Consider the following 27,691-nt stretch of genomic DNA (forward strand, 5'->3'; position numbering starts at 1 on the left):
CCCTGCCCTCCGCCCGCGGCACCCACAGCAGCGGCGCGGGGCGGGAGGGGGGGGCAGGGAGAGCGCTGCGTGCGCCGCGCCCGCCAGCTGGCCGCCTCCCCATTGGCCAGCGGCCGCCTCAACCTGCCCGGCAACCATTTTCTCACTGGCCGGCGAGCCCGTGGGTTGGGCTCCGGCTAGCCCCGCGGCGCGGGCCAATGAGAAAGCCGGGAGCGCTGGGGAGGGCGGGGCCTCCGCACCAGTTTCGCCCAATGGGAAGGCGGGCGCCGCCGAGTCCGCCGTCCCCCCGCCGCGGCGCTCCGGGAGGCGGCCCCGCCCGCGCGGCGCGGGTGCCGCTGGCGCGGGGGGGGCTGCGGGTGGGGGCGGAGCGGGCGGCGCCGCACGCGGCGGGGCCCAAGTTGGGGCCGCGACCCCCCCAGCTGCTTCCCGACCTCCCCTTATTTCCCCCCGCCGCGCTCGCCCTCGGGAACCGGATCCCCAGTTACTGCGTTAAAGCGAGGGGAGCGGCGCGGGCCTCCCTGCAGAGCGGCGCCTGCCCCTCGCGCTCCTGGCCGCGTTGGGAAATAAGGCACATACGTTGCTCGAGGTACCTCAAACATTGCAAAATGCTTCCCTAAATATTCACTTTAAAAAAAGAGGAGGCTTTTTTGCCATGCCTAACCTCTTTTTGTATTTGCTCTCTGCGGGCATTTGCGTAATCCCATTGGCGCAAGCGTTTATGCAAGCCAGGTTTCAACATCTGATGGCCAAGTGTTTGCAAAGATTGATTCGGAGTCTTTCACCCATCACTGGCGCGTCCCCCGCAGCCTGCTCAGGCTTCTCCAGTTAGCTCGGTCAGGAATTACACACAGGAAACTCCCCTCAGGSTTCCCTCGTGCACATGGGGTCTTTCCTCCCAACCGGGGCGGGATGGAGGGCTCCGGAAAGACGCGGCTGTTGYGGCTGCAGAGATGGGCACAGGGGCCGGGGAGCGAGGAGGGCTCACAGCCACCCCCTCCGGGGGAAGGGGCAGGGGGCACGGAGCAAGGCAGGCAGGGCCTGACCCGGCCTTGGCAGTCGAGATCCAGCACAGGGCTACGAGGGCGCTAGATGCACAAGGGACCTTTTTGGAGCAGCTATGTGCAGTGCTGGCATGGAAAGGGGTGATTTAATCCCTGTGAAACCAGCAGCAGCACACAASTATTTTAACAACTTCAGCAAAAATGAGAATTTTCTAGACTGGCCCCAAATGCCCATGTTGAGGCGCTCCCTGGGCACGGGTTCATCCTCTGCAGACCCTCAGCGAGATAACGCGGTCCCCGCGCCACCCTGCGCTGTTGCAGCCCGGCACCGCCAGCTCCTCACACTTCCCAGCTCCGGCAGCAGGAGCCTACACAGCTAAAGGGCATTCGCTCCCTCTCAGCAGCCTGCCAGGCAGACACCATCACCGATAACCCCACTTTAAGTTATTAACCTAATGAACTCAATTGTTTTGTAACTGATTTTTTCYTTCTGTTTGACAGAAAGAAAAGAGTACCTGCATCTTCTACAGCTAGAGGGTTCTAGAAAGGTGAGATCCATTTCACAGACACTCTGAAGATCTATGAAAATAATATGGAGCTGCTAAAAGCTTTGGCTTTAATTTATAACCTCCTGAAGCCAATATAAATTAACACGGCGAACATTTCACTGATCATTTGAAAAGGTTTCTGACAGTTTTTCATTTCTGCTGAACACCAACATCAGTGGGATACACATAGAAGAACTGGAATCTACTTTAAAATAGACTACCCAATCTTTGTCAGAGTGCTAAATAAAAAAGTACTTCTTTTCGTACGTACCTTTCAGACCAACTTGGAAAGCAGAAAAATAGTATTCTTTCTTAGGACAGGACAGATCATTAGGCTTTGATAAAACAAAAAATAAGCAAGCAATTTAAAGTCAGTCAGCTCACTGGACTAAAAGATGCCTTAGATATCTAACTTTTTTTTCCTGTCATTTAAGGATCCCAGAGCAAAGTGAATATCATATACTCACAGGCAGGAAAGAGCATTATTTTACAACTGGTAAAGAAATCTTTAAGGAACTCTAAGCAAAAACAAAAATCATCATCAACACACAGTATTGAAAGCTAACATCATCAGTCCTCTGCTTTCCAAGATCTTTTGTACTTTCACTAATTAGCTCTGTAATATTACTAGCCTATTTCTATTACTAGCCTTTTCAGAAAGTAGAAATACTACTATTGCAATCAGAAAGTATCTTGGCTGTAGCTGTTAGACTATAAATGATCCCTCTTCTGCACCCCAATGGAAAATTTTCACTTTTAAGGGCTTAGGAGAGCCCCTAACAAGAGGCTGCAGCAGCAGCAGCAGCATTAACTGCCCTTCCTTCCACTGACACCAGGTTGAGGAGCTTGTCATAAACACGCTTTGATTTTCTCCTGACAAATCAATCAGCTTCTTCACAGTAAGGTTTAGATTACTTACCAAGACAAATGATTGAACTTTTTGAGGGGTAGGAGGAAACTATCCCTCAGCTTTAGCAGCTCACCGTTACAGCACTTCTTCGCTTCCTGTGTATTCATTGGGGGCTTCCGAATGGGAGACATAGGTTTGGTTTTAATACTGTTTCTGCAAGAAATCGTGTAATCCCATGTATATTTCATCATTCCTCCCTAAAACCATGACATGTGAAATTACTGGACTTTGTTTTCACTGCAGGAAAAAAAATCTACCTTAAATTTTGTACTTTTTTGCTAAGAAGCTGGTCATGCATCAGCATTTACACAGCCACATAAAAACATTAAGGCTTACACGGTAATTGCTCAGGTCATAAAATACTCATTTTAGACGAACTTTGGTTAAACAAGGAAGTACTCCCACTTAAGAAAAAAAGAGCTATGAAACAAACTTATGAAATGAAATTGTATTTTTTTTTTACTAGTTTTAAAAGGAAAGTCAGGAGCTTTCTGGAAAAGCAGCAAAATTGTTTTCATCAATTTTGCAAGAGGCGCCAAAATGATGAGAAAATTCTTGTGAAATCTTATAACTGAATTAACCAAATTGACAATATTTTCTTTTTGAAGATAAACATTTTTTTCCTCTGCTTTGAAGTCTTAAAGCTAGCTTGCTGTTTTTTGTACTTTTCAATATTAGTGTAGTGTGAAGTCATATTCAATTAGGGGTTGCTGTGCAATGAGTATCTGTCACRATTTTTGCATAGGTGACATTTGCATAGGGGACCTGAGACCTAAAAGTACTTTCACTCTGAATAGCACTAACTGAGAGAATTTTTGTCTCATGCACAGCGTCAGCAAGTGAGTGATACCATTTTGTGTCCTGTCTTTTGATGAAGTCTGTATGTTCACAGGGGAATTTGGAATAATTAAGTTGCTGAATACATGACAGCCATACTTTCAGATCACAATGCACTCTCAGTGGCCTCATAATTACAAAACTTTACTTTCAGTCAACTTACAATAATGCTTTTTAAAATGTCTTCTCTTGTTATAGAGAARTATACTAAGTATATCTTGAAATTTAAGACTTAGAAAAAGTGAATTCCTCACAAGCAACTCCCATGCAAAACCATATCCTGATAAAGGACAAAAGTCACAGCTGTAATGTGCTCTTTGCTATACCTCTGAGGCAACATGGAAGTAGAATCATTCCAAGAAAAAACTTCACTTCCCAACATGTCCTTCGTGCAAACATGGATACATTAGTACAGGCAACATCTTGTAGGATCAACTCCGAGCTAGGGGAGAAAGAGAGAGGGGGGAAAAAAGGGGAGTGGGGAAGAGGAAGGGGAACAGGCAAGCAGATACCAGACAAGCCCTCAGACACGCAGCTGCATTCAACACAGCCTGGATTTTCACTTTCACTTCTGCTGAACACCCAGGCTCCAGCAGCTCCATGTGCTCTGGTCTTTCTTGCAAGGTAGAAGAGAACCACAGGCAGAAGGGGACATACATTCAAGGTGACCTAAGRAGGAAGCAGATTTGATGTTAGCTGTTTGCTTGAAAGCATTTTCTTTCGTGCAAGACTGAAGCTGAGTCCTCATTCAGACCCAAAGCCTATTTTTGAAGTGTTGATTGCCATGCCATCTTAGGACTTTTCCCATAAGAATACACCAAAATGAGGGCAGAAAAAAAAGACTACTAGACATAGCTGCATAATTTTGCAGAGGCTTTCCATTCATAGATAGGAAAAAAAAAAATCTCCTTCAGCAAGTATTGGCTGTCCCCATTTGTAATGACAGTTCACAAAATAATTCTTGCCCCCTTCTAGACACCCTGTCATTTCCAATCTCTATGTCTTATGTCATTTCTGATCTCTGTGTCTTCGAGAAATACCTGAAGGTTAATACAGTAGACTTTAATGCAGGTGATGTGTATTTAACTAGGATGACATGAACTAGAAAATAAAGTTGTTATCCATAGGTGAGGTGAAACTATCCCAAATGAACAGGTGAATAGAGCAACAAGTTGATTTTATATTGACTGGACCCTTTCAAATTGATTGCAGTTCCAAGTACACATCCATCAAGTATCTGTTMGGGTTTCAGCAGCATGAATGCTTGTACCTGCTAAAGACTTAAGCCGAGACATCAGGCATGTAACAGAACACATGAGAACATTTGGAGTCAGTTTAAGGGACATCATAAAAACATTTCTTTTAAAATGCTKAACTACTCAGTTACCCAATACCTTTCCTCTTAAACCAAGCAATCTCTTGGTTTGGGAACTTACTGTAACCAGGAATAGCTTTGCTGGTGAAACAGTGGACATGACAAATGCCTGATGAAATATATATGAACTGGTTTATACAGAAAGTTACTATTAACTATACTAAATCCTGCCTAATGACATGAAGCTTGAGGAATGCTGGCAGGGAAAGTGGGAAAGGGKTTTTTTAAGCAAGTATACCACCTTGTTTAATGAAAATGGAGAAGGTGACATGAAGAAACACCTACAGATGTTACTATCTCAAAAGAGCTTAAATATCAAATCAGTTTTGAAGAACTTGCTCAAGCAGACAGAAGATGTTTTGTTATTCAATTCACTGCTGCTCCCTTTATAAATCTTTATAGCTGCCCAGCCTTCTGCTTTATCCYAAGACATCTGCTGTCCCATTCAGTGATCTATCCACACAATGGAACATATCAAACAAATTTTCCTGAGGATTTATAATTTTGGAAGGAATCTCTGATGCTGCAAACACTGCCAAGTAAAACAGACTATAATTTCACAATTATTTTGAAATATAGAAAAAACATCAATATTCGTAACCTCATTAAGCAGACTTTACTGCTATATTATCTTTTAAATTCTCGTATTAGAAAACCTCAAATACGAGTGATGTATCTATTAAGAGATCTAATACTGTTTCTGTGTTTTGCTGGTCCAGTTATATTATATGGACTGAACTTTTAAGTGTCTGCATGATATTTCATGCTTTAAAGTTAATATCAAAATTTAATTAGGAACTAATGTTTAACAAATAAAGATCACCAACCTCATGTTTAAGTCCTATACAAAAAGCACTTTCGAATTCACTAGAGACTAACTGCATGGTTTCACACAGCCGAGTTACCATAAATTCAAAGATGTAGTAAAGGAAAAAAAAACAACCCCCCCCCCCCAAAAAAAAAAAAGAAAAAAACAAAACAACCCACAATGTTAACCCCCACTCCAGAAAGGATCTGCCTCTAATGCTCTTGATGAAATCATAAGCTCCATGTTCCTTTTGTGCAAGTGATACTGGGATGTACTTAGGTTGTTTCTCCTGCAATGTTTCAGGGATTTGAGAATCTAGAAGAGCAAGCCCACAGTAGGTAAGGTCACTCATGCAAAGGCAGCATCTAACAGAGAAATGTTCTCTTTCCATATTCACTGGCTCAGCAGACACAAGCCTATAACAACTACAAAGTTACAGGTGGATAACTCCCCCTTCCACAGCCAATGCTAGAGCATTCCAGAAAGCAAGGAATCAGTTTAAAATCTCTTCCCACTATCATTTTGTGGATAAATGTTTGACATGATTTTGTAACAACAAATCTTTTGATGCTCAATCCATCCCTTCCCCAAAAGAGTCTCACAGGAATGAGATTAGTTAAACACCCTTTAAAAGAAGAGCACAACTACTTAAAGAAAGGAAAACCATTCCACATTTCTTATTCTTTGTTATTTAAAAAAGGCAAGAGGAAAACCTTGCTAAGATTGGAGTATATCAGTTACGACACAACAAAGACATACCAGTTGAAATTTAAAGGCCACTAGTAATACTTTTTGTAGTAATTAGTGCAAGATAGTTACCTCATATAAACAAATATTTGATGGCAGACTTCAGTGATAAACAATTCAGTTGATGACATTTACATATAAATACACATAAATAAGACCTACGTAATTTAGGTTTGAAGTTAACAACAAATATGGTCTGAACTGAATTAAATGTAATTGTATTTAGCTGGATCAGAGCTCTTCCTCTCTAATGACACTCAACTATACGTGGCATAAAAAGTGTAATTGTAGAAATCTCAATTTAGTAAAGTACTACTCTATAAAACAGAATCATGAAAACAGCTCTTACATTTTAATGTAAAGTATAAAATCATATATTTACATTTACAAACACTTTACTGAACTACATTGGGTAGCTCATGGTAAAAAACATCCCTTTTTGAAAAATCTTTCAAAAAATACATCAACTGCAGATATGATCAAAAGTTAAAGTTACTAAGTTAGCAGCTGACACAACATTTGTAGTAAAAAAATATCTTAGGAAAATACCTGGAAAAAATCTAAACACGAATAAACACTTTAAAACTATTTTCAAAGGAAAAAATAGTAGCAAAACCCAGAATAAGCTAGCTAAGATAATGGGAGCTATTGCATACTGCTCTTTAAGAGCCATGCAGCAACTTACAACAGAAGCAGCAGATATGGCAGGAGTTGTGGTGTAACAAAGTGTTGGCCTGGAAAAATAGAAAACCAGTTATCCAACTTACACTTATGACTTTTTTTTTTTTTTTTTTTTTTTAACTGAGGGAAGAGTAAGAAAGATGAGAGAATCCCTCTTGCAAAACTTATCTTCCAAAGGCTAAAATAAATTGGCAAAAGGAACCCAATTTTAAAAGCCTCAGACCTCTAACTTGAAACTTTTACCGTCAGGTACTTACAGTTCAATGACAATAAACTGAAACTATTACACTACAAGTTGCAGGTTAACTTTAAGAGTTAACATGATTTTGCAATATGAAGTGCTTTTTAATATATATATCTATATAATATATAGATATTTGAAAAATACACTAGCAGTTTTGATAGAAAAAAACTATGTTGAAATAGTTTAAGTCTTTCATATCCAATAACAGATATTTATCTCCTAGACGAGCAGTCTCAAGATTCAACAAGGATTTCCACAATATGATCAAGCTCATTAAGATCAGATTTACAATTAGAGTTAGACGTTGCAGTTGTTGGAGAAGAAAACGTTTCAAGCCCATCGCAGTGTCCCATTTTTGTGTTGCTCATCATTCCTGTTAACATTGTATCAAGATCATAGTAAGAATTGTCAACTTCTGAAAACAGATCTTCAACAGAATTAGGGTTCTTATTCTCCAGTGTCTCAAATATTTGATCTAATGACTTTTGAAAGTTTCCTCTGCTTTCTTGCGGATTCTCCATTTCCCACACATTGCTTTGCAGGTTTCTTGGAGTTTGCACTGAAGAAGACGTGGACATAGTTTCTGAACTGTCTTGTGTCTGATCATCCTCAAAGTCTTTATTGAAAGAACTGTAACCTGGAACCTGCTTTCCCTCAGCTTGTTCCCTGGATGAGCGGCAGAGGATATCCGTTGAAACAAGACGATCCAGGGACGTTTGCCCTGTACTCTGTGTATTTATCATCTGCCAAGTCCCATCTTGGGTCATTTCCTCCTGGATCTGTCGTACTGTGTTGGCTATAAGTACCGAACGACAAAGGTTAGGTTCAACCAGCATGTGGCACAGCTGGAGCTTAACCAAGGACATGTCTAAAAGTGACTGTCTCTGAAGATTATATGAAGGAATAGCTTTAATACCAGCCAGAGTTCCTTCAATATCTTCTTCACCATCAAAACATTTTCTCTTCAGTCCTCGTACAAACATTGTGTCCTGTTAAAAACAAAACAAAGAAACAAAAATACACAATGTAAACACCTTGAAAGGAGGAGAAAAAAAAAAAAAAAAGACTAGTAAAAACAAAACAGAAAACTTCAGAATCATAAATAGCAAAAGTAGTTCTTTGAAGACAGAAACATCAGAGTTGTCATACCAGGTTATAGAATGGCCACTGTGGTACAAGAGAGGTCAGGAACATATGGACTGGGTCCTAAAGACGGCATTCGGGAAGCAGGGGTGAGCAGGTCCACAACTCAAGGCATCGGAGAGAGGCATCGGAAAGGCTGGAGCTTCCGGCTCCTGCCTCCCATGAAGTTCCACACTTGATGGAAGTCAGGAGCCGTTGCTTCGCACAGAAGCAAGCGCCTCAGTGGCTGCATTTCGCCTACTGGAGAGGTAGTTTCTCCTCGCTCTTCCCAAGTTTCTACTTGCATGCTTAACCTCTAATTTTGGAAATAAAAATACAGCCTGGCAAACCATCTTTAAAAGATTTTTGCCCACTGCAGAACATCAACACACCTAGTAACACAGCAAAATAAAGTAAATTAAAAGAAAAAAAAAATCCAATTGGCAGCACGCTTGAAAGGGTAAGGGCAATACTACTTCCGGCAAAAGGAGGGTCAAATCTAAGATTTGTTCCATTTAACTTATTAAGTCATACAACATAGGTCCCTAAAAGCAGCCCCCCCTTGTCCCCACAGCTTGCCTCACTAGTGAAGAGCTAACCTGTCTAATTCCAGTGTTCAATCCAAATGTGAACCAGGCAAATCCATTTTGGACAGGCACAGACATCCCTGGCATGGGCCTTTCTTTCTTACTCAACTATCCGGGAGCAGAACTCACAGTTTATGCTAACCAGCTACATGACTAAAAATAAATGGGATGCATCCAGGCTTCTAATTATTTGCTTCTAAAAAAAGTACCTTCCTGAATTAGCTAAGATATGAATTTCAACTGCTAACTTAGAGATCACCACCTTAGTTGTGCTCATTTTTATGATAGCCCCTGCTAAAAAAGTACTGCAGCTAAACTCCTGAAAYAGACAGTAACTTTTTGAGAGTGGCAGATAATCACTTCTTCTGACCATATAGAAATTCAGCATCAGATGAAAGCAATTACTTGATCTTTAAGTCTATGCACTTCCATGACATCCTTTTTAAGTCTTCTTTGCRTTCCTGCTTGCCTAATATTTAGGGAATGGTGTATGAAATGACCTAAACTAAAATGTGATTTTTCAACAAAAATTATAACTCTGTTGAGGAGTCTCTTCTACATTGCTTAAGACTTATTTTGGTAAGCCTTAGCCTCCCACTTGTTTTTTTTGTTATTGTGCTGAACACTGTGGTTTTCAGTGATTCTGAAAAAGATGAGAGATCTTGCTAACAAACCCAAGTAACTATGCTGCTCCTTTAAACATTCTTTACATATCTACTTGGAAAACCTGAAGGCTGGACAATAGCTAGACAGGTGTTCCATCTGACAGTATGCAATAATGCTTATACTGCTGTACATAATCAACAGAACAGCTTCGTGGGGGTCTGAGGAGTCCTTACAAGATCTCTTTTTCCACTGAAGCTACAAAACTCTTCAGAAATTATAATATACAGAGATTGCAATACATAATACAGTAACCTGGTGTTAAGGTCATTCCCCCCCCTCCCCAGACTTCAAAGCTATCCATGCATTACCAACATAGCAAATTCTTTGGAAGGTCCCTGTAAAAATCCTCCAGTAACACAAAATATTTGTTATTCCCACTTAAAAACAAACAAACACCCTCCCTTAGTTTTTGTTTGAGAGGAATATCTAAAAGTGTGGAAAAGCCGCTATGAACTTCACATCTGAGGATATCCCATTTAATTCACAGGAAGTATACACAGTATTCTAAACACATATTCCCTATATGAAACTGCCATCCTCTAGAAATATCTTTTGAGACTAATAACTACATATGATTTTTATGTCATCAAACAGTAAGCAATACACACAGTTTGAAGCTTGTTTTCATTCTAACCTACATTCACATGAAGAATAATCATCAATTGTTAACTTGTTTTTCAGAATGTTACAAAAAAATGAAAACCTCAGTGTCTCACGTGTGTAAAAACCAATGCGAAAAAAATGTGTTTTTTGTGGGTTTTTGAATCTTTAAAAATAAACCTTGCATAGGAAAAAGGAAAATTTCAGCAACTTCTATAGTATTCATTTCAAATCAGTATCTTACATTCATTAAAACAATCCTTTATCAGTCAGCTTCAAAGCCTACACCAAATATTACAAGGTTAATGTTTCACTTAGGGAAAAAAATACATACCAGTAATGGTGTTTGATGTAGTCCTTCCTCTTCTCCCATGCTACTGAGCAAGAGTCCATACAGTAAAAGTTAGAGCACCACCTACCAAGTACCAGGAAGCAAGAAGTCAGAGAAATGCAGGAGATGCACAGCAAAATCATTTCGTATTTCAGAAACTTATATGTTTCTATTCCTCAACTGCTTCACTAGTGTTATTCCATATTATAGGAACATTGTTTATCCTCACAATGAGACCTATTTAAAGATATAACACAAAGATGATTTACTCCAACACACACACACACAAAAGGCAAGACAATGAAACTGCCAGAGTAAGTTCAAGTCCTAGGCTATTATCCTGATCTTTGGACTAGCCTCTCCCTTATCCCTGTGCCTTCACCATTGAAAGAGTAAACAAAATTTTTAGCTCTCATCTGAAAAATTTTTAAATGCATACACAAGCATACTGAAAACAAATCTTCACAAAGATCTATCACACAAACCCACATACTTTTCCCCTTTTGGTGTACAAAATCATATATGACTAAACTATTGAGAGAGAGAGAGAGAGAGAGAGAGAGAGAGAGAGAGAGAGAGAGAGAGAGAGAGAGAGAGAGAGAAACATGAACAAATAGAAAACTGAAAGGTAGCAAAACCAGAAACATATTTCCCTAAGCAGCAGCACAGAAACTTCATGACTATGGTTTACTTTGCAAGATGACAGTAATGAAAATAAAATTGTTTTAACTATAAAAATGTTTTTGAAGAACACTTAAGGCAAAATATCATTTGATTTACCAAAAGAATTCTTCATTACTGAAACAAAAGGAACGCTCAGTTTACAAGAGTTACAAAAACTTAATAATATATATAAATCAAATGCTTCTCTAGACATGTCTGTACTATACAAGACAGGCAAAGCACATACCTGGAAAAGAAACAAATGAAAGTGATGCGTACATGTATCATCCTTTATTTTTTTTGCTGCTGTGGTTACTAAAGGAAAGCTTTTGACAACAGCTTGCTCTTCAAAATTGTGAGGAAGGAGAAGGTTGAAAAGAGTTTTTTTCCCTGCCTTCCTTGGTCAGGAAAAATTCACTTAACTTAAAATGCTTTCCATGTCAGAAATAACAACAGCCACCTTAAGCACAGCGAAGCCAAAGTGTTTTTGACCAAATTCCAAGATAGTCGGACTGAAACACTGTTATTTCATGGAAACTCTGGGCTCACAGTAACATTTGAGACAGGGCCACGAAGCATCTGAACTACAACTCAAGACATCATAGTATGAATTGAATTAAAAAGCTTCTTCTTTGTATCAAAAAAAATCTCATGATATAAAAATACACAAGTTTTTGCACTCCAGTATACTTTCAACCCATGATATAAATCAAGATCACTCTGACAGACTGCATATATTAACCATTAGCACCCCTAAACCCTGACCTGACCCACTTTTTTTTTTTTTTCCTAGACCACTAAAGAACATGCATTCATGAGAACAATCAATAAGAAGATTTTCTGGTGCTATTTTGGATATCTGACAGTTTTAGAGGAAAAGGCTTCTGTTTGCCTCCCAAAATAGCAGACTGATACAGTAGGGGATTACTGAAGGGAACATATGGGTTTTAAATAAATATTATCAGGACCTCAAAGTAAGTCAGAGAGGACAGCAGTGGACATGTCTGCTAACATACCGAAAAATGAAATGGTTATCCCATGCAACAAAACAGCATGCAAGACCTGCTCCATGTGGTTCTAAGATCTTTCCCAAAGCAATAAAGGACAAATGTGTGACCTTTGTTGGCACAAATTTATGAGAGAGTAAGCCCATCAGAGCAATTATTTCTTCAGTTTCTAGTAACTGACAGGATCTATTAGCCAGTTATGCCTTAGTATCTAAATTTTCCTTTAAAATACTTCCTTTAAAATACATAGCCATTGCTGGACATGAAGAAAGCCTTGCAAATACGTCCTTGTATTTGCAAAAAAAAGTCCTTGAGGCTTTGACATCTTCTGTAACAAGCATTCCTCTCAAAAGAATATACCTTTAAAGTCTAATTAATTAAAAAAGTAAGTATGCTTCTCTATTGATTTACATGCTAATCCAATAATAATAATAATAAAAAGGTACTGGCCATCTGTAAAAAAAACTAAGAGAACTACAACAATTTTGCCTGAATCTGCAAGGTGTTCAAAAACCTCCCAGCAGTTTCAAGCAGTATTTGCTTCTGTCCAAAGTAGATGACCAGCTGTATCCAAACCCAAATGACTCAAGTCTGTGTGTGCCAAAAGCACAATTGTTGCTCAAGATTGCTGTGACCGTGTCAACTTCTATCATACAGATACATCTTGGACGCTACAACTTAACACACACACATGCTCTTGTTCACCAGGAGTAATGCAGGGAACACCAGTATTACGTAACTCACTAAAAGTTCGTTTCTTATTCCCGAGACTGTGACAAATCCCCAGCCTGTTTCACAGATAAAGTGCCTGAAAACCGACCGAGTCCTTACTCGAGGATCAACTTACACATTCCAGCTCGCTCGGTTCAGATCCTGCAGGACTGCACCGCACAGACGTATGCGCCAAGGAATGAGGGCAGAAGTCACCCCCGGCGAGTTGGGGGCAACAGAGAGGCCAGGACAGGAGATTCTAGCATTACTCATCTTTAGGAGCGAGTGTCCAGCCACTACCTAAACCAGTACTGGAGTTTCACTTAGGGAGAGGGGTTTTTTTTTTTTTTTTTCCCCTCTTCTTCCCCTTTTTCGTACGGGCATAGTGAAGATAGCTGGCAAGGGCAGGTAAGAAGGCCCTGCACCTCCCCCCTTCTACTCTTTCCTCCTTTCCTCCGGCTTCCCCTCCGCCCCCATCCAAACCTGCCCTTTGTAATCGCCGCGGGAAGGCGCCGAGGGTGCAGAGGCGCCGAGTGCCCGCGGGACGGGGCCAGCTCGCAGACGGGCGCCCAGGGGTGTCCGAGCGGGGGGCTCACAGCACAGCGGCAGCGCGACAAAGGCGAACACCGGCGGCGGGAGCCACCTCAGGCGGTCCCGAGGGGGCAGGTCCCGAGGCAGGCGGCGCCGCCGGGGAAGGGGAGCGGGCGGCGAGCGCGAAACGCGCCCGCTCGAAKCACCCGCCTCGCTCCGCGCCGCTCCCCGCCGTCCTGGGCGCGTGCGCGGCCGCCAACGGTCCCGGCGGCCGTTACTGCCCGTCCCGCGCTCCCGGCCCGCCGCCATTTTGAAACGGCTCCCTCCTCCGCGCGCGCTCCGCCGGCGCCCGCTCCCCACCCGTGCGGAGCCCCGGGCTCCCGGGAGCCTCCCGGCCCGCGCCGCGCTCGACCCAGCACGGCCTTCCCCACTCACCACCGCGCCGCTGCTGCCGGTGCCGCCGCCGGTGCCTCCGCGCGCCGGAGCCGCCGCTCCCGCCTCAGCGACCGCTCCGCGCTTGAGAGAAGGGGCGGGGCCGTCCCGCGCGCTTAGCCCCGCCCCCTCCCCGCCCGCCATCTTATTGTCGGAGCCCACAAAGGAACCCGCTCCCTTCCCCCGTCAACGGCCACGCCTGCCGCGCCGCCGCGGCTGCTATTGGCTGGCCGGCGCGCAGGCAGCCCCCGCTCGCTGTCGCTATTGGCTGCGAGGTTGCCATGGCGCCCAGYCCCTCCCGCCCCGGGCGGCTGAGTGAGGGGTTGCCATGGCGGCCGGGCCCGTCCCCTCGGCGGGGAGAGGCTGACGGGAGGCGCAGGCGGGCGCGGGGTGGAGCCCCCGTTTCAAACGGTCGCCAGGGGCCCGGCGGCGTGTCTGGGCTGCGGGCCACGGGCTCCGGCGGGAACAGGTTGAGACCTGGCCCCGGCGCAGCCCGCGGRGGGCTCGGCGAGCGCCGGGGGCCGGAGCAGGGGCGGCCGGGGCGAGGCGCCACCTCGGCGCCGCCTTCCCGGGAGCTGCTTCCCTGCGGGCGAGCGCGGAGCTGCGAGGCTCCCTCCCCACGGGGCGCGTGGGGAGTCCTCAAAGCCCCAGCCTTGGCGCTGAGAAGGAGGAGGGAAAAAAAAAAAAAAAAGTGGAAGACTTGTATGAATTCCCGCTTGTGCTCACACATCTGCAAGTACTTAGGCTGTCCCAAGCTCTCAGCTCTGGAGTGCTGGCCTAGCTGCCTCCCTGCTCTGGCTCTTACGTGCTGGATCAGGGAGGAGGAGGCAGGAGCCAGGCTGGATCAGGGAGGAGGAGGCAGGAGCCAGGCTGGCCCTGGCGGAGGGGAGCAGAAAATAGAGGGGCAGCAGTAGGGCGAGACAGCAGCGTTGGGGACAAGGGCCGTGAGGCAGCCAGGAGCTGCAGACTGCTGTGGGAGGAGGAGAAGGAGGCGATACTCGCATAGTAAAGCAACCTCAGCTCTCAGGGCTTGCGAAGTGCTGTATTTCCYGTTGTTTTTACTTATTTTGCACTGTGCTAGTGACATCATGGTGCAAAAATACCAGGAAAGAGCTATACTGCAAAGAGAAATGTTTGCATGTGTTATTTGGCTTGACAGCAGTGGATTTTTTTTTCTAGACTAGCTGCAAGGAATTCACATAGATAGTGCCACACTAAATCCCTCAAGAACCTTCATGCCTCTCTGGACTTCACTCACCAAGTAGCATGGATGTATTTACCTGTAGGAATGGGGCTAGAGAAATGCAGTGTTGCTGCTTTTTCTTTCGATAGCATCATTTATATAGCAAGGTCCATAAGTCTCCATATCTCTTTTTGTTTCAAATACAATGAGAAGWTCTTAAATTTTTTTTCTTAAAGAAAACTTCCATCAAAACAAATGAATGGCCAGTGAAATGAGAAGAGAGGCTGTAAGACGAGTTCAAAGCACTGCATCATTTATGTTTCTGAGAAAGCCACTGAAAGAAAAGCTCTGAAAGACTTTCAACACCCTATCTTCCTTGAAGGGCTGAAAAAGCTTCTGTGTGTCTCTGGATGAGTTTGATTATTCTTGGGAGAAAAGAACTCTCTCCCATATGTGAGAAACAAAACTTGACAAGTCAAAATGGAAAAATCTGGACAGGCCTTTGCAAAACAAGGCAGCCCGAACTATTTACTCAAAAGCAAACAATCTCTAATGGGAGCAAAATTGCATTATAAGGAAAATAACTGAGCTGTAACCACAATGGAATAAAGAGAATGATCAAAATGTAACCACACATTAGAGTTTTCTATCCACCTACCTGTTTCAGTGAATGGAATTTAAACACCAGAGCTTAAGGGGGGGAAAAAAAAGTAAAAGGTTGATAATTTCCTAAACAGATTTTTTTTTTTTTTTTTTAATACTGACAAAGCTGTCCCAGCACCTGAAACATTTATAAAGTAACCTATAAGCAAAAGCAGGACTGATGTCTAAGTTAAAAGCTGGAATGCAGACAATAGAGAGCAAAATCAGAAAGAAATGTCTGTGTGGCAGCCTGATAGGGGAAACTGAAAATAGGACAAATCCTGCATTAAAAAAATACTGGTCAGAATGGAGAGAAGACTTTTAAATGGAAAGGTGTTCGGCTGTGTGCTCACAGCTCCTGGAGGAATGAGGGGTGAGCAGTTGGYGAGACCCTGCTTGGCAACGTGTTGCTGACAGGATGGAGGGCTACATGCAAAGAAGGATGCAGAGAGCTCAGAGCACCTCTGGGGAGCCCATCCAGGGAGATGGATCCATCCAGCAGCAACTCCAGGGTGAGCAGTAGTTGGAGGGGATTTTAAAGCACCCTCAGGTTTTATAAAAGTGCATCCACCAAAGGAGAAATCCCTGAGGTGGCTGCTGCTTCTGCTCACAAAGAGCAGGTCCTGGGGTGGTTTAAGAGGAGCAGGCATCCACTGGAGCCCTCTGAGCATGGCCATCGTGCAGAGCTGTCCTCAGCACTTGGTTGTGCAGGGTGACGAGAGCAGATAATCCCTACGTGGATGAGTAAGAAGCAGAAATATCCAGGAGTGAATTTCCTCACTGCCATCAGGTGCTAACAGTGTTTCTGCCCCACGGAAAACTCTCCCAAGGGAGCGTTTCCTCCAGCAGGCACTGTCTTTTCCCAGGTGCTTGTRGCTATACAAGAGAGCTTCCCAACCAGCAGGCTGCAAGAAGGAAAACTGGTCAGTAGATTGCTTAGGCTTTAAACAAATAGTTTCTGAATGATATGACTGAATCCTGTGTCTACACCAGTACTGAGCTGACAGTGAAGTGTTTTCCTGTGAGGCTGTGCTATTTCCAGCCTCGGGTTGGAGGGCCCCGGGGCAGCAGAGGCTCCCTCCAACCCGAGGCTGGAAATATTGAGTAGTCCAAGGCAGAAAAACGTGGGCTTGCACTGCCAGCACTCGGAGCCAGCCAGACGTGAGTCAGCCCAGAACTGGAAGCCTGGTAGCTGTTGTCAGCGCCGTCCTACTGAGAGACAAGGTGTGTTCGCTCACCCCGCGCTGTACCGGCACGACTACATACATTTTGGAAGAGTTTTGGCTGTGACCCAGCTGCTTCAGAAGCAGGACGGAGTTTGCTTGCCTCTGCCTGCTGAAGACAAYGTGGACTTGCTTGGAGTCTGTATTGTTCCTCTTATAATTAGTGTTTGATTAAAGCGTTTAAGATACGCTCGCCTTTTTAATTTGGCTCGGGGTAACACTTAAAATGTGTTGTTTCCTTTAAGCCTAACCTGACAAATTCTAATTGCCTTTGAAACAGGCAATGTTACGAAACAGCTTTGAGTGCTTTTGCAGACTAGCACATTCCTGCAGCAGAGCTCAGMCCAAAAAGTGCAGGAGCAGAGGGAGAGGATAAAGAAGAATGGCCCTTCCTGCAGAAGCTCCTCTGCTGCAGCCGCTCACCTGGACCTTCAGGTCAGATACAAGATGCAACTTCATCCTGTGCACATCCTGCTAACACCAAAGTTAGCAGAAAGTGGTTTTGCATCATTTTYGAGTGCTAATGTGTGGACCACCAAAGTTCAGCTCAGCCTTCAGTGAGGATAAGTTTTGAGTTCACTGTTCTGAGCCTGTTAAGGCTGTTGGCTCCATCCSTAAATGGGGGTTGGAAAAGAATTGAGCATCTGCTGCCTGTAAAATGAACCCAAGTTCRTGGTGAGCAAGCAAGGAGGAAGAAGAGAGTATTTCTGAGCCCTGCACTGATGGGCTAAAATGTAGCTTGATGTGGGGTGACAGCGGCCCTCTATCAAGTGTTTGGTGTTCTTGCAAAATGAGAATAGCGCCAGCAGAGTTCACCAGTGCATGTCTGTGTGCAGCGGCTGTTGTCCACATTATTTCAACACTTTTTGTGTCGGGCAGCAACTGAAATGCTGTAGGCGATGGTGATGGGGGCAGGGTACGTGGCTCTCGTTACTAGCAGTGCCAAAGCAAATCAGTTCTTATGCAGAAATTTGTCTGCCTCAGGCCACCACCCTCAGGCAGTGGGTTTTATGGCTCAGAGTATCTCATCTCTAGTAAGAAGCCAGGCAGATTAGGGATGAAAGGAGCTGTGAACGTGCAAAAAAAGAGCTGAAGAACATGTTCAGACTAAGAAGCCTCGTGCATTAAAAGCAGCAGCACTGTGTTTATCCAGGTCAGCTAGTAACTTTATGGAACTAATAACAAATTGCTAAGGAGAAGTATAAATTTGCAAATTGTTTTAACATGCCTGGCTCAAGTGCTTCTGTTGGAGGTAAGGACTCTTCCCAGACCAATATAGAAATTACAGGCATTAGTTTCTTCTGATGKTGGAAAGGACCTGAAAGAAAGAGTGTCCTCTTCCTACAGCATTTGTCCATGCTCCTCAACAGCCAGGATGTGACAAAGTACAAATAAAAGAAGTGTCTTCAGCAAGATTTTCAACTGTCAGCTGATTCAGAGGAGAGTTCTCTGTGGCGGGCGATAGGCAGAACTGCAGAGCCGGAGGGACTGGGAGCGACGCTTGAGAAATTCCAGCCATGAAACCACAGCTCGTGCGTACGTGCCCTGGCAGGCGGGGACAGCAACTGCCCCGTGGCTCCGCGTTGAGCATGGACATCTGTGGTGGGAACAAAGCCCAGATGATCAAAAGTTGAATTATGATTTTCAAAGCAATACCTAACCAGATAGTAATATTGCAGTAGAAATCTCCCGTGGCAAAGCTGTCTGCACGGTACTAAAGAGCAGAAGGGTACAAATTACGCAGTAAGAGTCTGCAAAGATGGACTTCAAAATGCAGAGCGGTGTTTGGAGTTTTATTTTAAGACTTCTAAGCCCTCTTCTGGTTCCTTGTGGTAGTTCTGTTTTGTTCGTAATGGACAAGATTGTTTTGTTGTTGAAAAAGTATTTAATTATAAAGGYTTCCTGGTTTCTGGAGGAACATACCAACTAGCTTCATTACAGGGATATTCATTAAAAGGTATCTTTTGGACACYTGAATGCCATGTTGTCTGGTGCTGCTTAAAATATGTGTTCCATATCTAAGTATAAATACCAGCGGGTATGACAGTTACTATAGCAACTAAGCATCTACTATTAAATAGCACCCATAAGCTCATAAAACATGTGCAGCCTGTCACTACACAAGGTATTGCCATCTTTCCAGCAAGCTCAGAACCATATTTTCTTCTCAGGAGTTACTCTGCTTCTAATGAATGTGCTTGTGCCATACACATGAAGATCTTTTGTTCTTCACCCGCTCTGCCTTCTTTTAAAATTTGCAAATCCTGTAAGAACAAAATAGCCTGAAGCAATCGCAAGCTGGAGAAGTTAATGAATAATTCCTTTTTTTCATATATCCTTCAACATATGTTAGAATATGACTTTTAGATCTTTTAGGCCAGATTTGAGGCTTACACCTTTGCTGTTCTGCATCCTCAGATATTATAATGTTTTGCTCCTCTGAAATTAGTATTTCAGAAGCCACCGAGACATTTCTAGAAGTGATGTCCCTAAAAGCTGCAACACTAGTAGGAAAACAATTTCTGCAGTATTAGCAAACTGAAGTGGTATAAATCAGAAGCTTGATTAAAAACGAGATTCTTAAAATGCGTTGGTCATTTGCGTGTTTTTAAGTATATGTCAGAAAGCATTTGGACTAGGAGAAAAAAGAAAAAAGCAAGGACATGGAGTTACACAGTCACTTAATTCTGGCAGCAGAGACTTAATAACAAACCAGTGACAGCTGCAATTATTTGACACATACATATTTCTTTTTAACAAAAGAAAAGCAGGATTTTCACTATACCTACCATTTGTAACCAGGATAATAGAATCTGGCATAGGTAAGAGAACAGCAGATAAGCAGATAAAGAAGTAACTTCTTATCTACAAGTTAAATAGAGCCAGTGTGCTCCTTGGAAGAGTAAATGAAGGTTGTAACGGCTTGTTGGAGTGCTTGGATTGTTTTCCAAGTTTTGTTTTAGAGTCTGGTGGGATGATAGGTTAAACTATAAAACATACACATCCACAAATGTTGCTCATGTAGATGTGATGGTGACTTATCTGAATTACACAGCCAATTTGTAAACAGACAGTTATACCCTATAATGTAGCGGTAACATAGCAATTATAGTTAGGGAAGGTACAAGAAAATGAGCACAAAAACTAGACAAATTAGAAGATGACAAGGCATAAAACGGGTAATTCTTTGCCCCTTTTTTTTTTTTTTTCCCTGAGGGAATGATTGCTGCTGCCTGACCGCCTTATCTGGCTAAAGGGTTAACGTGGTTAGCAGCAAGACTACAGACATAGATAACCAGCTGCGAGCCCTTGTTCCCTGCTCTGGGGTCCCTGCCGTGATGGCAGTGACAGCTTTGCCTTCAGTGGCACGGGAGGGAGGTTACCTCATGTCTGCTGGTGCTCCATCCGTAACCTGCTCTTTCCCAGCTATCGCTTCAAAATGACTGGGTTAACACAACAGTAAATGTCTGGTTGGCCTTACTTAATCTCACTAACAAATAGCAGCAAATGCTGTGAAGCTTGCAACAAAATCACAGGAGCTGCAGGGAGCAATAATGTGGGAATATAGGGGGTTGTTTGCCTGGGTGTGGAGGCAGTGGGGCTCCTTGAAGAGCAGTTTAGAATTTACTTGAATTCTCTCTCTCCCACCCAACATTTCTTTCACTGTTTTTTTTTTCAGTCTTTTTTTTTCTTGTTTTCTTTTTTCTTTTTTCTTTTTTCTTTTTTCTTTTTTCTTTTTTCTTTTTTCTTTTTTCTTTTTTTTTTTTTGTTCCTAGCCACCATGGAACACGTCGTGCATTTCTGCCATAGCTGGATAAACATCATAACCTCGCTTTGCGTGTGCAGTTACCTGCATAGCTAGGGTGAGTGCACAAACACACACACTCTTSTATGTATATACACTTTCTTTTTACATAACAGCACGTGGTCTGATAAATACGTGATTATGCCCAGCAAATTAAGAGATTTTTTCTTCCACTGTCAAGTCCACCACAGCCAGCACGAGTAATAGGCTAGAGTCTGGTGCCCTCTTGTGTCCCCATAAAGCTCCTAGAAATGCAACATCCTGTGCCTTAAATTGCAGCAAGCATATTAGATTTTCCACTCTCCTTTTTTTATTTCTCCCAATTTATATGGAAAACAAGCTTACACTTCTTTAAACTTCCAAACAGGGAATTTCAAAACACTTTTGGGAAACATTTCTGGGAAGTGCCTTTGGATGGCTTCACAAATCAAAATATTTACACCTCTCTGAACCAGGAATATTAGTTGAAAATTACAGTTAGGAATCAGAGTTTAAATTACATTAGAAAAAGAAGAGAAAAATTACCCAGAGCAAAAACTGACAATTTATAAAAGAGGAATTAAACTTTCAATATTATTTCTGAAATCCAGTGCTTCTGTCACATGGCTCAGAAGTATGCAAAGAGGCAGCTAATTCACTACTTTTAGTTGACTGATTTGTTTAATAGTTGAATGAAAAGTCGCTTTCATAAAAGTTTTTGCCTGTGTTAGTCAGTAAGACATATTGTGACACTCACAAGTCAGGATTATCCACTGTAATGGTTGACTATTTTGCATCATACAATGATATGCTCAAACTACTTTTCTGCATTAAACAAATAAACAATCAATCAAACAAAACTCTAGATTCTGAAGGCTTAGAATCACTATGATCTGAAAATCTAAGCCAACCAAAAAGTTCACATTCAGTATTATTTCTCATATTGATATTTGACTAAAAATTGGTTTTAGTATCTAACTGAATGATGAAACAACAAAAAGCCAAAGATTTAATATAATTTCTAGCTGCTTCTTCCTTGTCATGAGAGGGGAACATTCTGATCAGAAAACCTGGTTCTTGAATAAAGCAAGCAGGGCCCATTCAGCCTCTCCTTAGGGAAAGCCCCTTGCTGAGCTCTAAGATCACACATGCCTTTTGAATTCTGCTTTTGAGGACTGAAATTACCTGCTGACCTTTTGTTTCCCCCAAAACTTTTCTATTATTAAAGTCTTTCTGTGTGTCTTTCACACCGGTGTGCAAAGGAACTTCCCCATGCGTGCCTCTATTGCTCATTTCTGACAGAACTTACAGAGTCATACTTGGCCGGTCTAGAATCTCTTATATTCTGTTGTGGGGCATTCCCAGGGGGACAGGCAAGAAAGGAAGAAGCCAGTCATATTTCTAAATTTCCTAGTTTATTTATTGTACATTTTTCTTCCCTTTGGTACATTACTGCATTCAGTCCTGAGTTTCATTTCAGGCTTGTGTGTTTGTTACCTTTAGGACACATCAACCCAACAGGAGCTACAGACTGTACATTGGCGTAAATCTTATTTTGCCCAGGAAAGACTTGAACAAAAGAATTAATTCAGTTCTTAAAGAACATTAGAAAAAAGGGAAAATGGCAGGATGATTTTAAATACCTTATAAAATGCCCTTTATCCAACATGTTGTCAAATTTCCCATGAATGTCTAACATACCATAATAAAAACCACCTGTAGTGGGTAGTATGAGTCCAATCTTCTCCTCAGCTRTCCTGTAGAAAGGCACAACAACAACCCTAAATCAATCACGATGGTAAGTCATAAAGCCTGTTGCCTCAAGCAACAAGTGTCATGACTGTTGCAGTCAGGCTTAGACTGCCAGAAACCCATTCCAGAAGCCTGGTGCTAAGGAAGTGCTTCCCAAAATTGTGCTGGGAAGCACAAGGAATTGGCTTGAGAGACAACCCACCTAGATGGATCTCAGAGCACTAAACATTTTAAAGATTACTACCACTAGCCTGTCTGTGTGCAGAAGTTGCAATGGTAAATGCTGTTGGTATTACTGATTACTAGGTGCCTTGTGAGCCCTTGGCTCTGTGGGGTTCCAGTCTGGAAATCAGCTTTGTGGAACAGAATTATGAATTTGTTCTTATCGTCTGGAAGAAATAAAATACCCTTGAGCTGAAAAATATTCCAATGAAGTCCCCAAAGGTCTACTCCCCAGGTTACTAGAGGGAGGCTCAAAGTTAAGTGAAAGTCCCAGAACATTTTTTCTTTTTTGAGAATTCTAGAATAAATGGGAACAAAGAAGGTGCTTTGCTTCTGATTCTGAAAACATGAACTCATTAGAACTGGTGTATTAGCAGCTTATGTTTGCTTCCACGCATATCTCTGCCCCACTGCAGGAAGCATCAATATGCATACRGCACACACTTCCTTACTCCTTCTAGTATCTCTAGTAAGGACTCATATCTTAAACCAAGAAGTCAGACAGTGCTCATGGGAAGAAGCATTCAATTTTAGAGATGGGGAACTATGATACAAACGGATGAACATCTAAGTGTCTTTCAGAACATGTAGGTTGTGCATACTTGTTCGGAGCATCTGCAACGTAAGGTTTACAAGGTCATTCAGAGTACTGTGTATGTTACAACACCCTTTGCCAGTAGTACTTCTCTTTTCTTTGATTCTTTATCTCAGGAAAACATTTCAAGAAATACCTTTGAACACAGAGCAGACGTTTTGTGATAATGGGCTGAGTATATGGGCCCTTTTACAGACCAAGGCTGCCAAACAAAACAGATCATTTCACACTGTGTTAAAGAAAAATCTTATTCTGTGGTTGCTTGTGTATGTAATATTCATAAGAYGTTCTGGGAAATTTTAACCGCATATCTATCTTACCATCTCTCCTCAGCAGACTTTCCATCTGTTTGAAACACTTGTTTTTGATTTTTTATCTCTGAGCATTTCTAACAGGACAGAAACAAAGAACAAAATCCCAGAGGTTATCAGTGATCTGAATTATGATGATGAGATGTAATGAGTTTAGAGTCCTGCTTCTTCATTCCAATTGCTTATGATGGCAGCAGCTAAAACTCTTATTACTGTTAGATATTACTGTTAGTCTAATTTGGGGGAGCAGTTTTCGCTCTTCATGGTTCATGTTAGTTTCACACAATTTGAGAATTGTGTGTCATGGGTCCATAGAGAATCCCAGGTATAAATGGGAGCTTCACTTGTGCAAGGGAAAGAATGGGAGTGCCCCAGGATGCAAATCACACCAAAAAGGGGCCGAAAGAGATGGGAAGGACTCTCAGCTTTGACACTAGTTGCAGAGGACACGCTAGGAGATCCAGCTTTGAGGATGCTGCTACATGCATGCACACCCTGAAGAGGTTCAAAGAATGATTGCAACCCCCCTGACAGACCTCCACACCCTTTGCTGCCCTGGGTTTTGTGCTGGTTTGGAAATAGGACAAGTATTCCAATCTATTAGGCAACTATGTCTGCATTTCACTATATATAAAGGGATGTATCCCTAAAAGACCTATTCCACATCATGATCTGTAAGAAGACAGGAAAGGCAATATGGTCATAAAGAAAAGCAACTAGATTATGGACATTTTTGTAATCTTTGCTGGGCATTAGGTTTCATTATTCACTACTCAACAGAAATTCAGCATTGGGTTGTACATGTAACCAGGAAGTGAGTGACAGCTGTTACAAGAGCACCAACTGCAGATGAAACTTTGTCAGTCTCAGAATCTGAGATCATTTATGTCAGCATTTACCTGTTGTATAGAGGAAATTACCTACCTCCGCAATGCAAAATTTAACCCTGAATCTGAAAGTATTTCTTCATACATAGGATGGAGATTCATAAGGGAATTGCCACAAAGAGTAAATTTAAAAATGTTTAGAAAATTTAACTTAAGTTTTTAAAAAAACCCCAAACTTAAACTTAACTAAAATTGATGAATAAAGAAACAAATCAAGTATATTATTTGCAAAAAATAGTTTGGCCCTCACTAGTGAGTGGCCAGAAATTCACTTTATGCTTCACTGACAAATGCAAAATAATCACCAACCCACTTATCTCTCACATACATTATGAATGTCTGAGTCACATGTAAAAATTTATTTATTAGAGAAGCCCAGGCCTTATTAAACCAAACAATAGGACTTACATACAAGTAAATGCTGAGAAAAAAAATAGAGTGAGATTTCTGAATCTGGCAGTGTTGCACTTCRAGGTACTTACTTACGTACCTTGAGCTTTATGTATAGAGACCTGGTGATCACATTAGCAAGGGCTGCCTAAGTTTGGTCCTGTACTCTCTGCAAGGCATCTTATAACTTAAGCAGAGCTGTGAAAGCCGAAAGTTTATAAGGGACAGATCCAGACAGCTCCGTTGAGAACTGAAGACTTGATGTAGCAGATGGATCTTTACAGGTTGAGACAGTCCTTGTGGTTTTGTAAGTAATTTGCTTGCAGTAGGAAATGATGGAAAGGTCTACACAGTCAATCCATCTTTGAGATCTGCTCTGACTAGAGCAGTGTCCTTGCTGTGTCTGCAGAAAGTGTCCCAGGGTTGAGCTCCTTCGTTTGCCCCATATGGCATATTCAGATACTTGACAAACAGTGAGATCACATGCTTCAATTTATTGCAGAAGAAACAGCTGTCTTATCTGATAAGATATTTTAACAACGTGGAAACAGTATTTCTTGGTGACCTCACTCAAATTATAAACTTTTTAAGTGGGTTTTCCATTTTCCCCATGAGGATTCCTTGCATGCTATATGGCACCTTTAATGCCTTCAGTAYTTTTTCACAGAATAATAGAAGTTAGAAGAGACCTCTGGAAGTCATCTAGGTCACTTTCAAAGTTAGACCAGGTTGCACAGGGCTTTGTCAATTCTAAGGATTTTTTTTCAGAGTGTGCCTGAAGAAAGAAGCTGCAAGGATTTTCCTTAACAGAAGACGCACAACTATATCGTAACCTGAAATGGCAAGTAAATTAAGCAAGGCAAAATAATTACACATGTTGCATCATACTCTGCTAATCCCTGTCCCCCGTATTTATGACACTAGGCTCCAATGTCAGTTGCTATAAATACACTAACTTTTTATCAGAGCAAAACCAGAGAGGATTCTGCATTCATCAAGATGAATATCCAATTTGCATCCACTTAAATCAGTTTAGAAGTTGATGTCTCCTTGATTTCTTCTAATTTTACTGCTATTATTCATGACAGCCTTATACTTAAGACTATGAATATCCTGAGGTTGGGGCAGTTTGCATATGTGTCTTCAGAGATTACTCAGCATTGCCTGGTTGACTGGGGTTGTTCCGAGCAATGCTGAGTTTTTCAGTAGTAGAAAAGTTTAATTTTCAGCAGGAGTTACAGACATTCAGCACTTTGCAGGCCTCTCAGTACTTTCATGGATTTGATTTCTGGGATGCATATTAAAATAGGAAGAACATGGTTTGTTAATTCGCATCACAAACGAATTTCACATTTCTATAGGAAACAATCTCTCATTCCATTCAGTATTAACTACATTACTGTTGTGGTTTAAGGACACAAGAATGTCATGAATACGTGCCGGAGAACATGTTAAATAATACTAAAATTAAATATGTCATAAATAAAATAAAATGAGGAAAAGCCATTCTGGCACACTTTTTTTTTTTTTTAAATGTATAAACATATCAATTATAATCTACATAAATATCTCTAACAATTGTAAAATATTAACAAATATTTACATTATTTGTAGCTAATATTGCTTCAGTTTCAGAATATGTACATTAATGATTGAGAATCACCAAAATCCAACATTACACATAAAGCAGAGATGAATACTTTAGAAACTCATATTTAAGCAAACATCCAATTAGTTCATGTGCTTTTTCTGCTTTATTATGGTCACACAAAAATATGAAGAAGGTGTTTAGGTAAATGTTGGCAGGAGACAGATTTGCACTATTCACAGCTACAGAGGAGAGAGCAGCAACAAAATCTGCCCACCATAGTCTCATTTAGACAACACCAAAATGTCCCAAGGAGCTCCCATTTCTGAGGAGAAGGTAGTGTATTCTCCATGCTGCCCCCCTTCTTTGTCAATACGGCACTGAACTCTTGTTTAGACTCCTACGCACTAAAATCTGGATCAGTACAAACACTGAATGAACAATGAATCTTAATCAGAAGTGAAAGACAAGTTAAACAAACTTTTGAAGATGACATAAAAATAACTCTTGATTCCACTTGGAAATTCATAAATATTCCATGTATTCCAATGCATTCCAGTTTTAACTGAAGAGCAAGTAAAACTTACAATTGAAAACCAACGAAATAACAACCATTAGAAATGCACATTTTCAAGAATTTCAGAACTGCACAAGATCTTGGCTAACACAGCAGAAGTAGTATTTGTATGTGCTTATCTATTTTACTCTCTACTTGCCCCAGAATATGCAAGGTAGGTTAAACTGTGTACTGAAATATTAGGAACATTTTCGAGGCTCCTGTAGAAAAACATTCTAATTTTTAATATTTTCCACTGTTTCACCACAAACACAACAACTGATTGCATGTTTGAGGATCTGAGATGGACCTTCTAATAAATCATTAATCTCATGATTTAAATGAGAAGAATTGACTCTGCCTTGTTCTCCTCAGTAGAGATCTTTTTATTTTTTTTTCCACCCCAGAAGATAAAATGGATTCTGCATTTGTGTGAGGCAAAGGGCTGGTCAAAAAATAAACTTTTAAGACTTCAGGTTGGCTCAAAGCAAATGACAAGTTCTTGATGACAGGTTCATGTCCTTAGCAAAGTGAAGTTTTTCTGATGATACTTATGGGCAGCTTTTCTAATAGCAGACAAACAGAAATCTCCTCTAGTGAAAACACATTACAAGTCTCCTTTCTGTGAAGTCCTGAAGGTGTTGCTGGCTCTTGCCCTGTGACAAAACTCCTGAAGGGTGTCACCATGTGAATCCCACGTGACACGGTTTGGCCTGCAGCTGATCTGGAGAGCTTCCAGTTTGTTGCCAGCAGACGG

The 27,691-nt window shown here is 41.9% G+C and overlaps 1 protein-coding gene and 1 long non-coding RNA gene across 3 annotated transcripts; one reads left to right on the forward strand and one right to left on the reverse strand.

Annotated features, from left to right (window-relative positions):
• The first annotated feature begins 557 nt into the window (after positions 1 to 557).
• LOC112947186 lies at positions 558 to 7,752 on the forward strand. Its single transcript, XR_003249360.1, has 3 exons — positions 558 to 586; positions 1,503 to 1,549; positions 7,694 to 7,752. It is a non-coding gene; the product is annotated as an uncharacterized LOC112947186 (long non-coding RNA).
• On the reverse strand, positions 6,316 to 13,173 carry LOC112947185 (cell division cycle-associated protein 4-like). Of its 2 annotated transcripts, none has more exons than XM_026039210.1 (3): positions 12,975 to 13,173; positions 10,461 to 10,541; positions 6,316 to 8,140 (listed from the first exon to the last, which is right to left on the reverse strand). In XM_026039210.1, the coding sequence occupies exons 2-3, from the start codon at positions 10,497 to 10,499 to the stop codon at positions 7,385 to 7,387; spliced, it is 795 nt and encodes a 264-aa protein (XP_025894995.1). In that variant the 5' UTR covers positions 10,500 to 10,541; positions 12,975 to 13,173; the 3' UTR covers positions 6,316 to 7,384. The 2 variants fall into 2 exon arrangements, with proteins under 2 accessions (XP_025894995.1, XP_025894994.1); XM_026039209.1 differs by lacking the exon at positions 12,975 to 13,173 and adding an exon at positions 8,301 to 8,589 and having other exon boundaries at positions 10,461 to 10,528.
• Positions 13,174 to 27,691: the final 14,518 nt, after the last annotated feature.

This window comes from Nothoprocta perdicaria, unplaced genomic scaffold (genome assembly GCF_003342845.1).
Source record: "Nothoprocta perdicaria isolate Ctin4 unplaced genomic scaffold, notPer1 scaffold_223, whole genome shotgun sequence".
Lineage (NCBI taxonomy): Eukaryota > Metazoa > Chordata > Aves > Tinamiformes > Tinamidae > Nothoprocta > Nothoprocta perdicaria.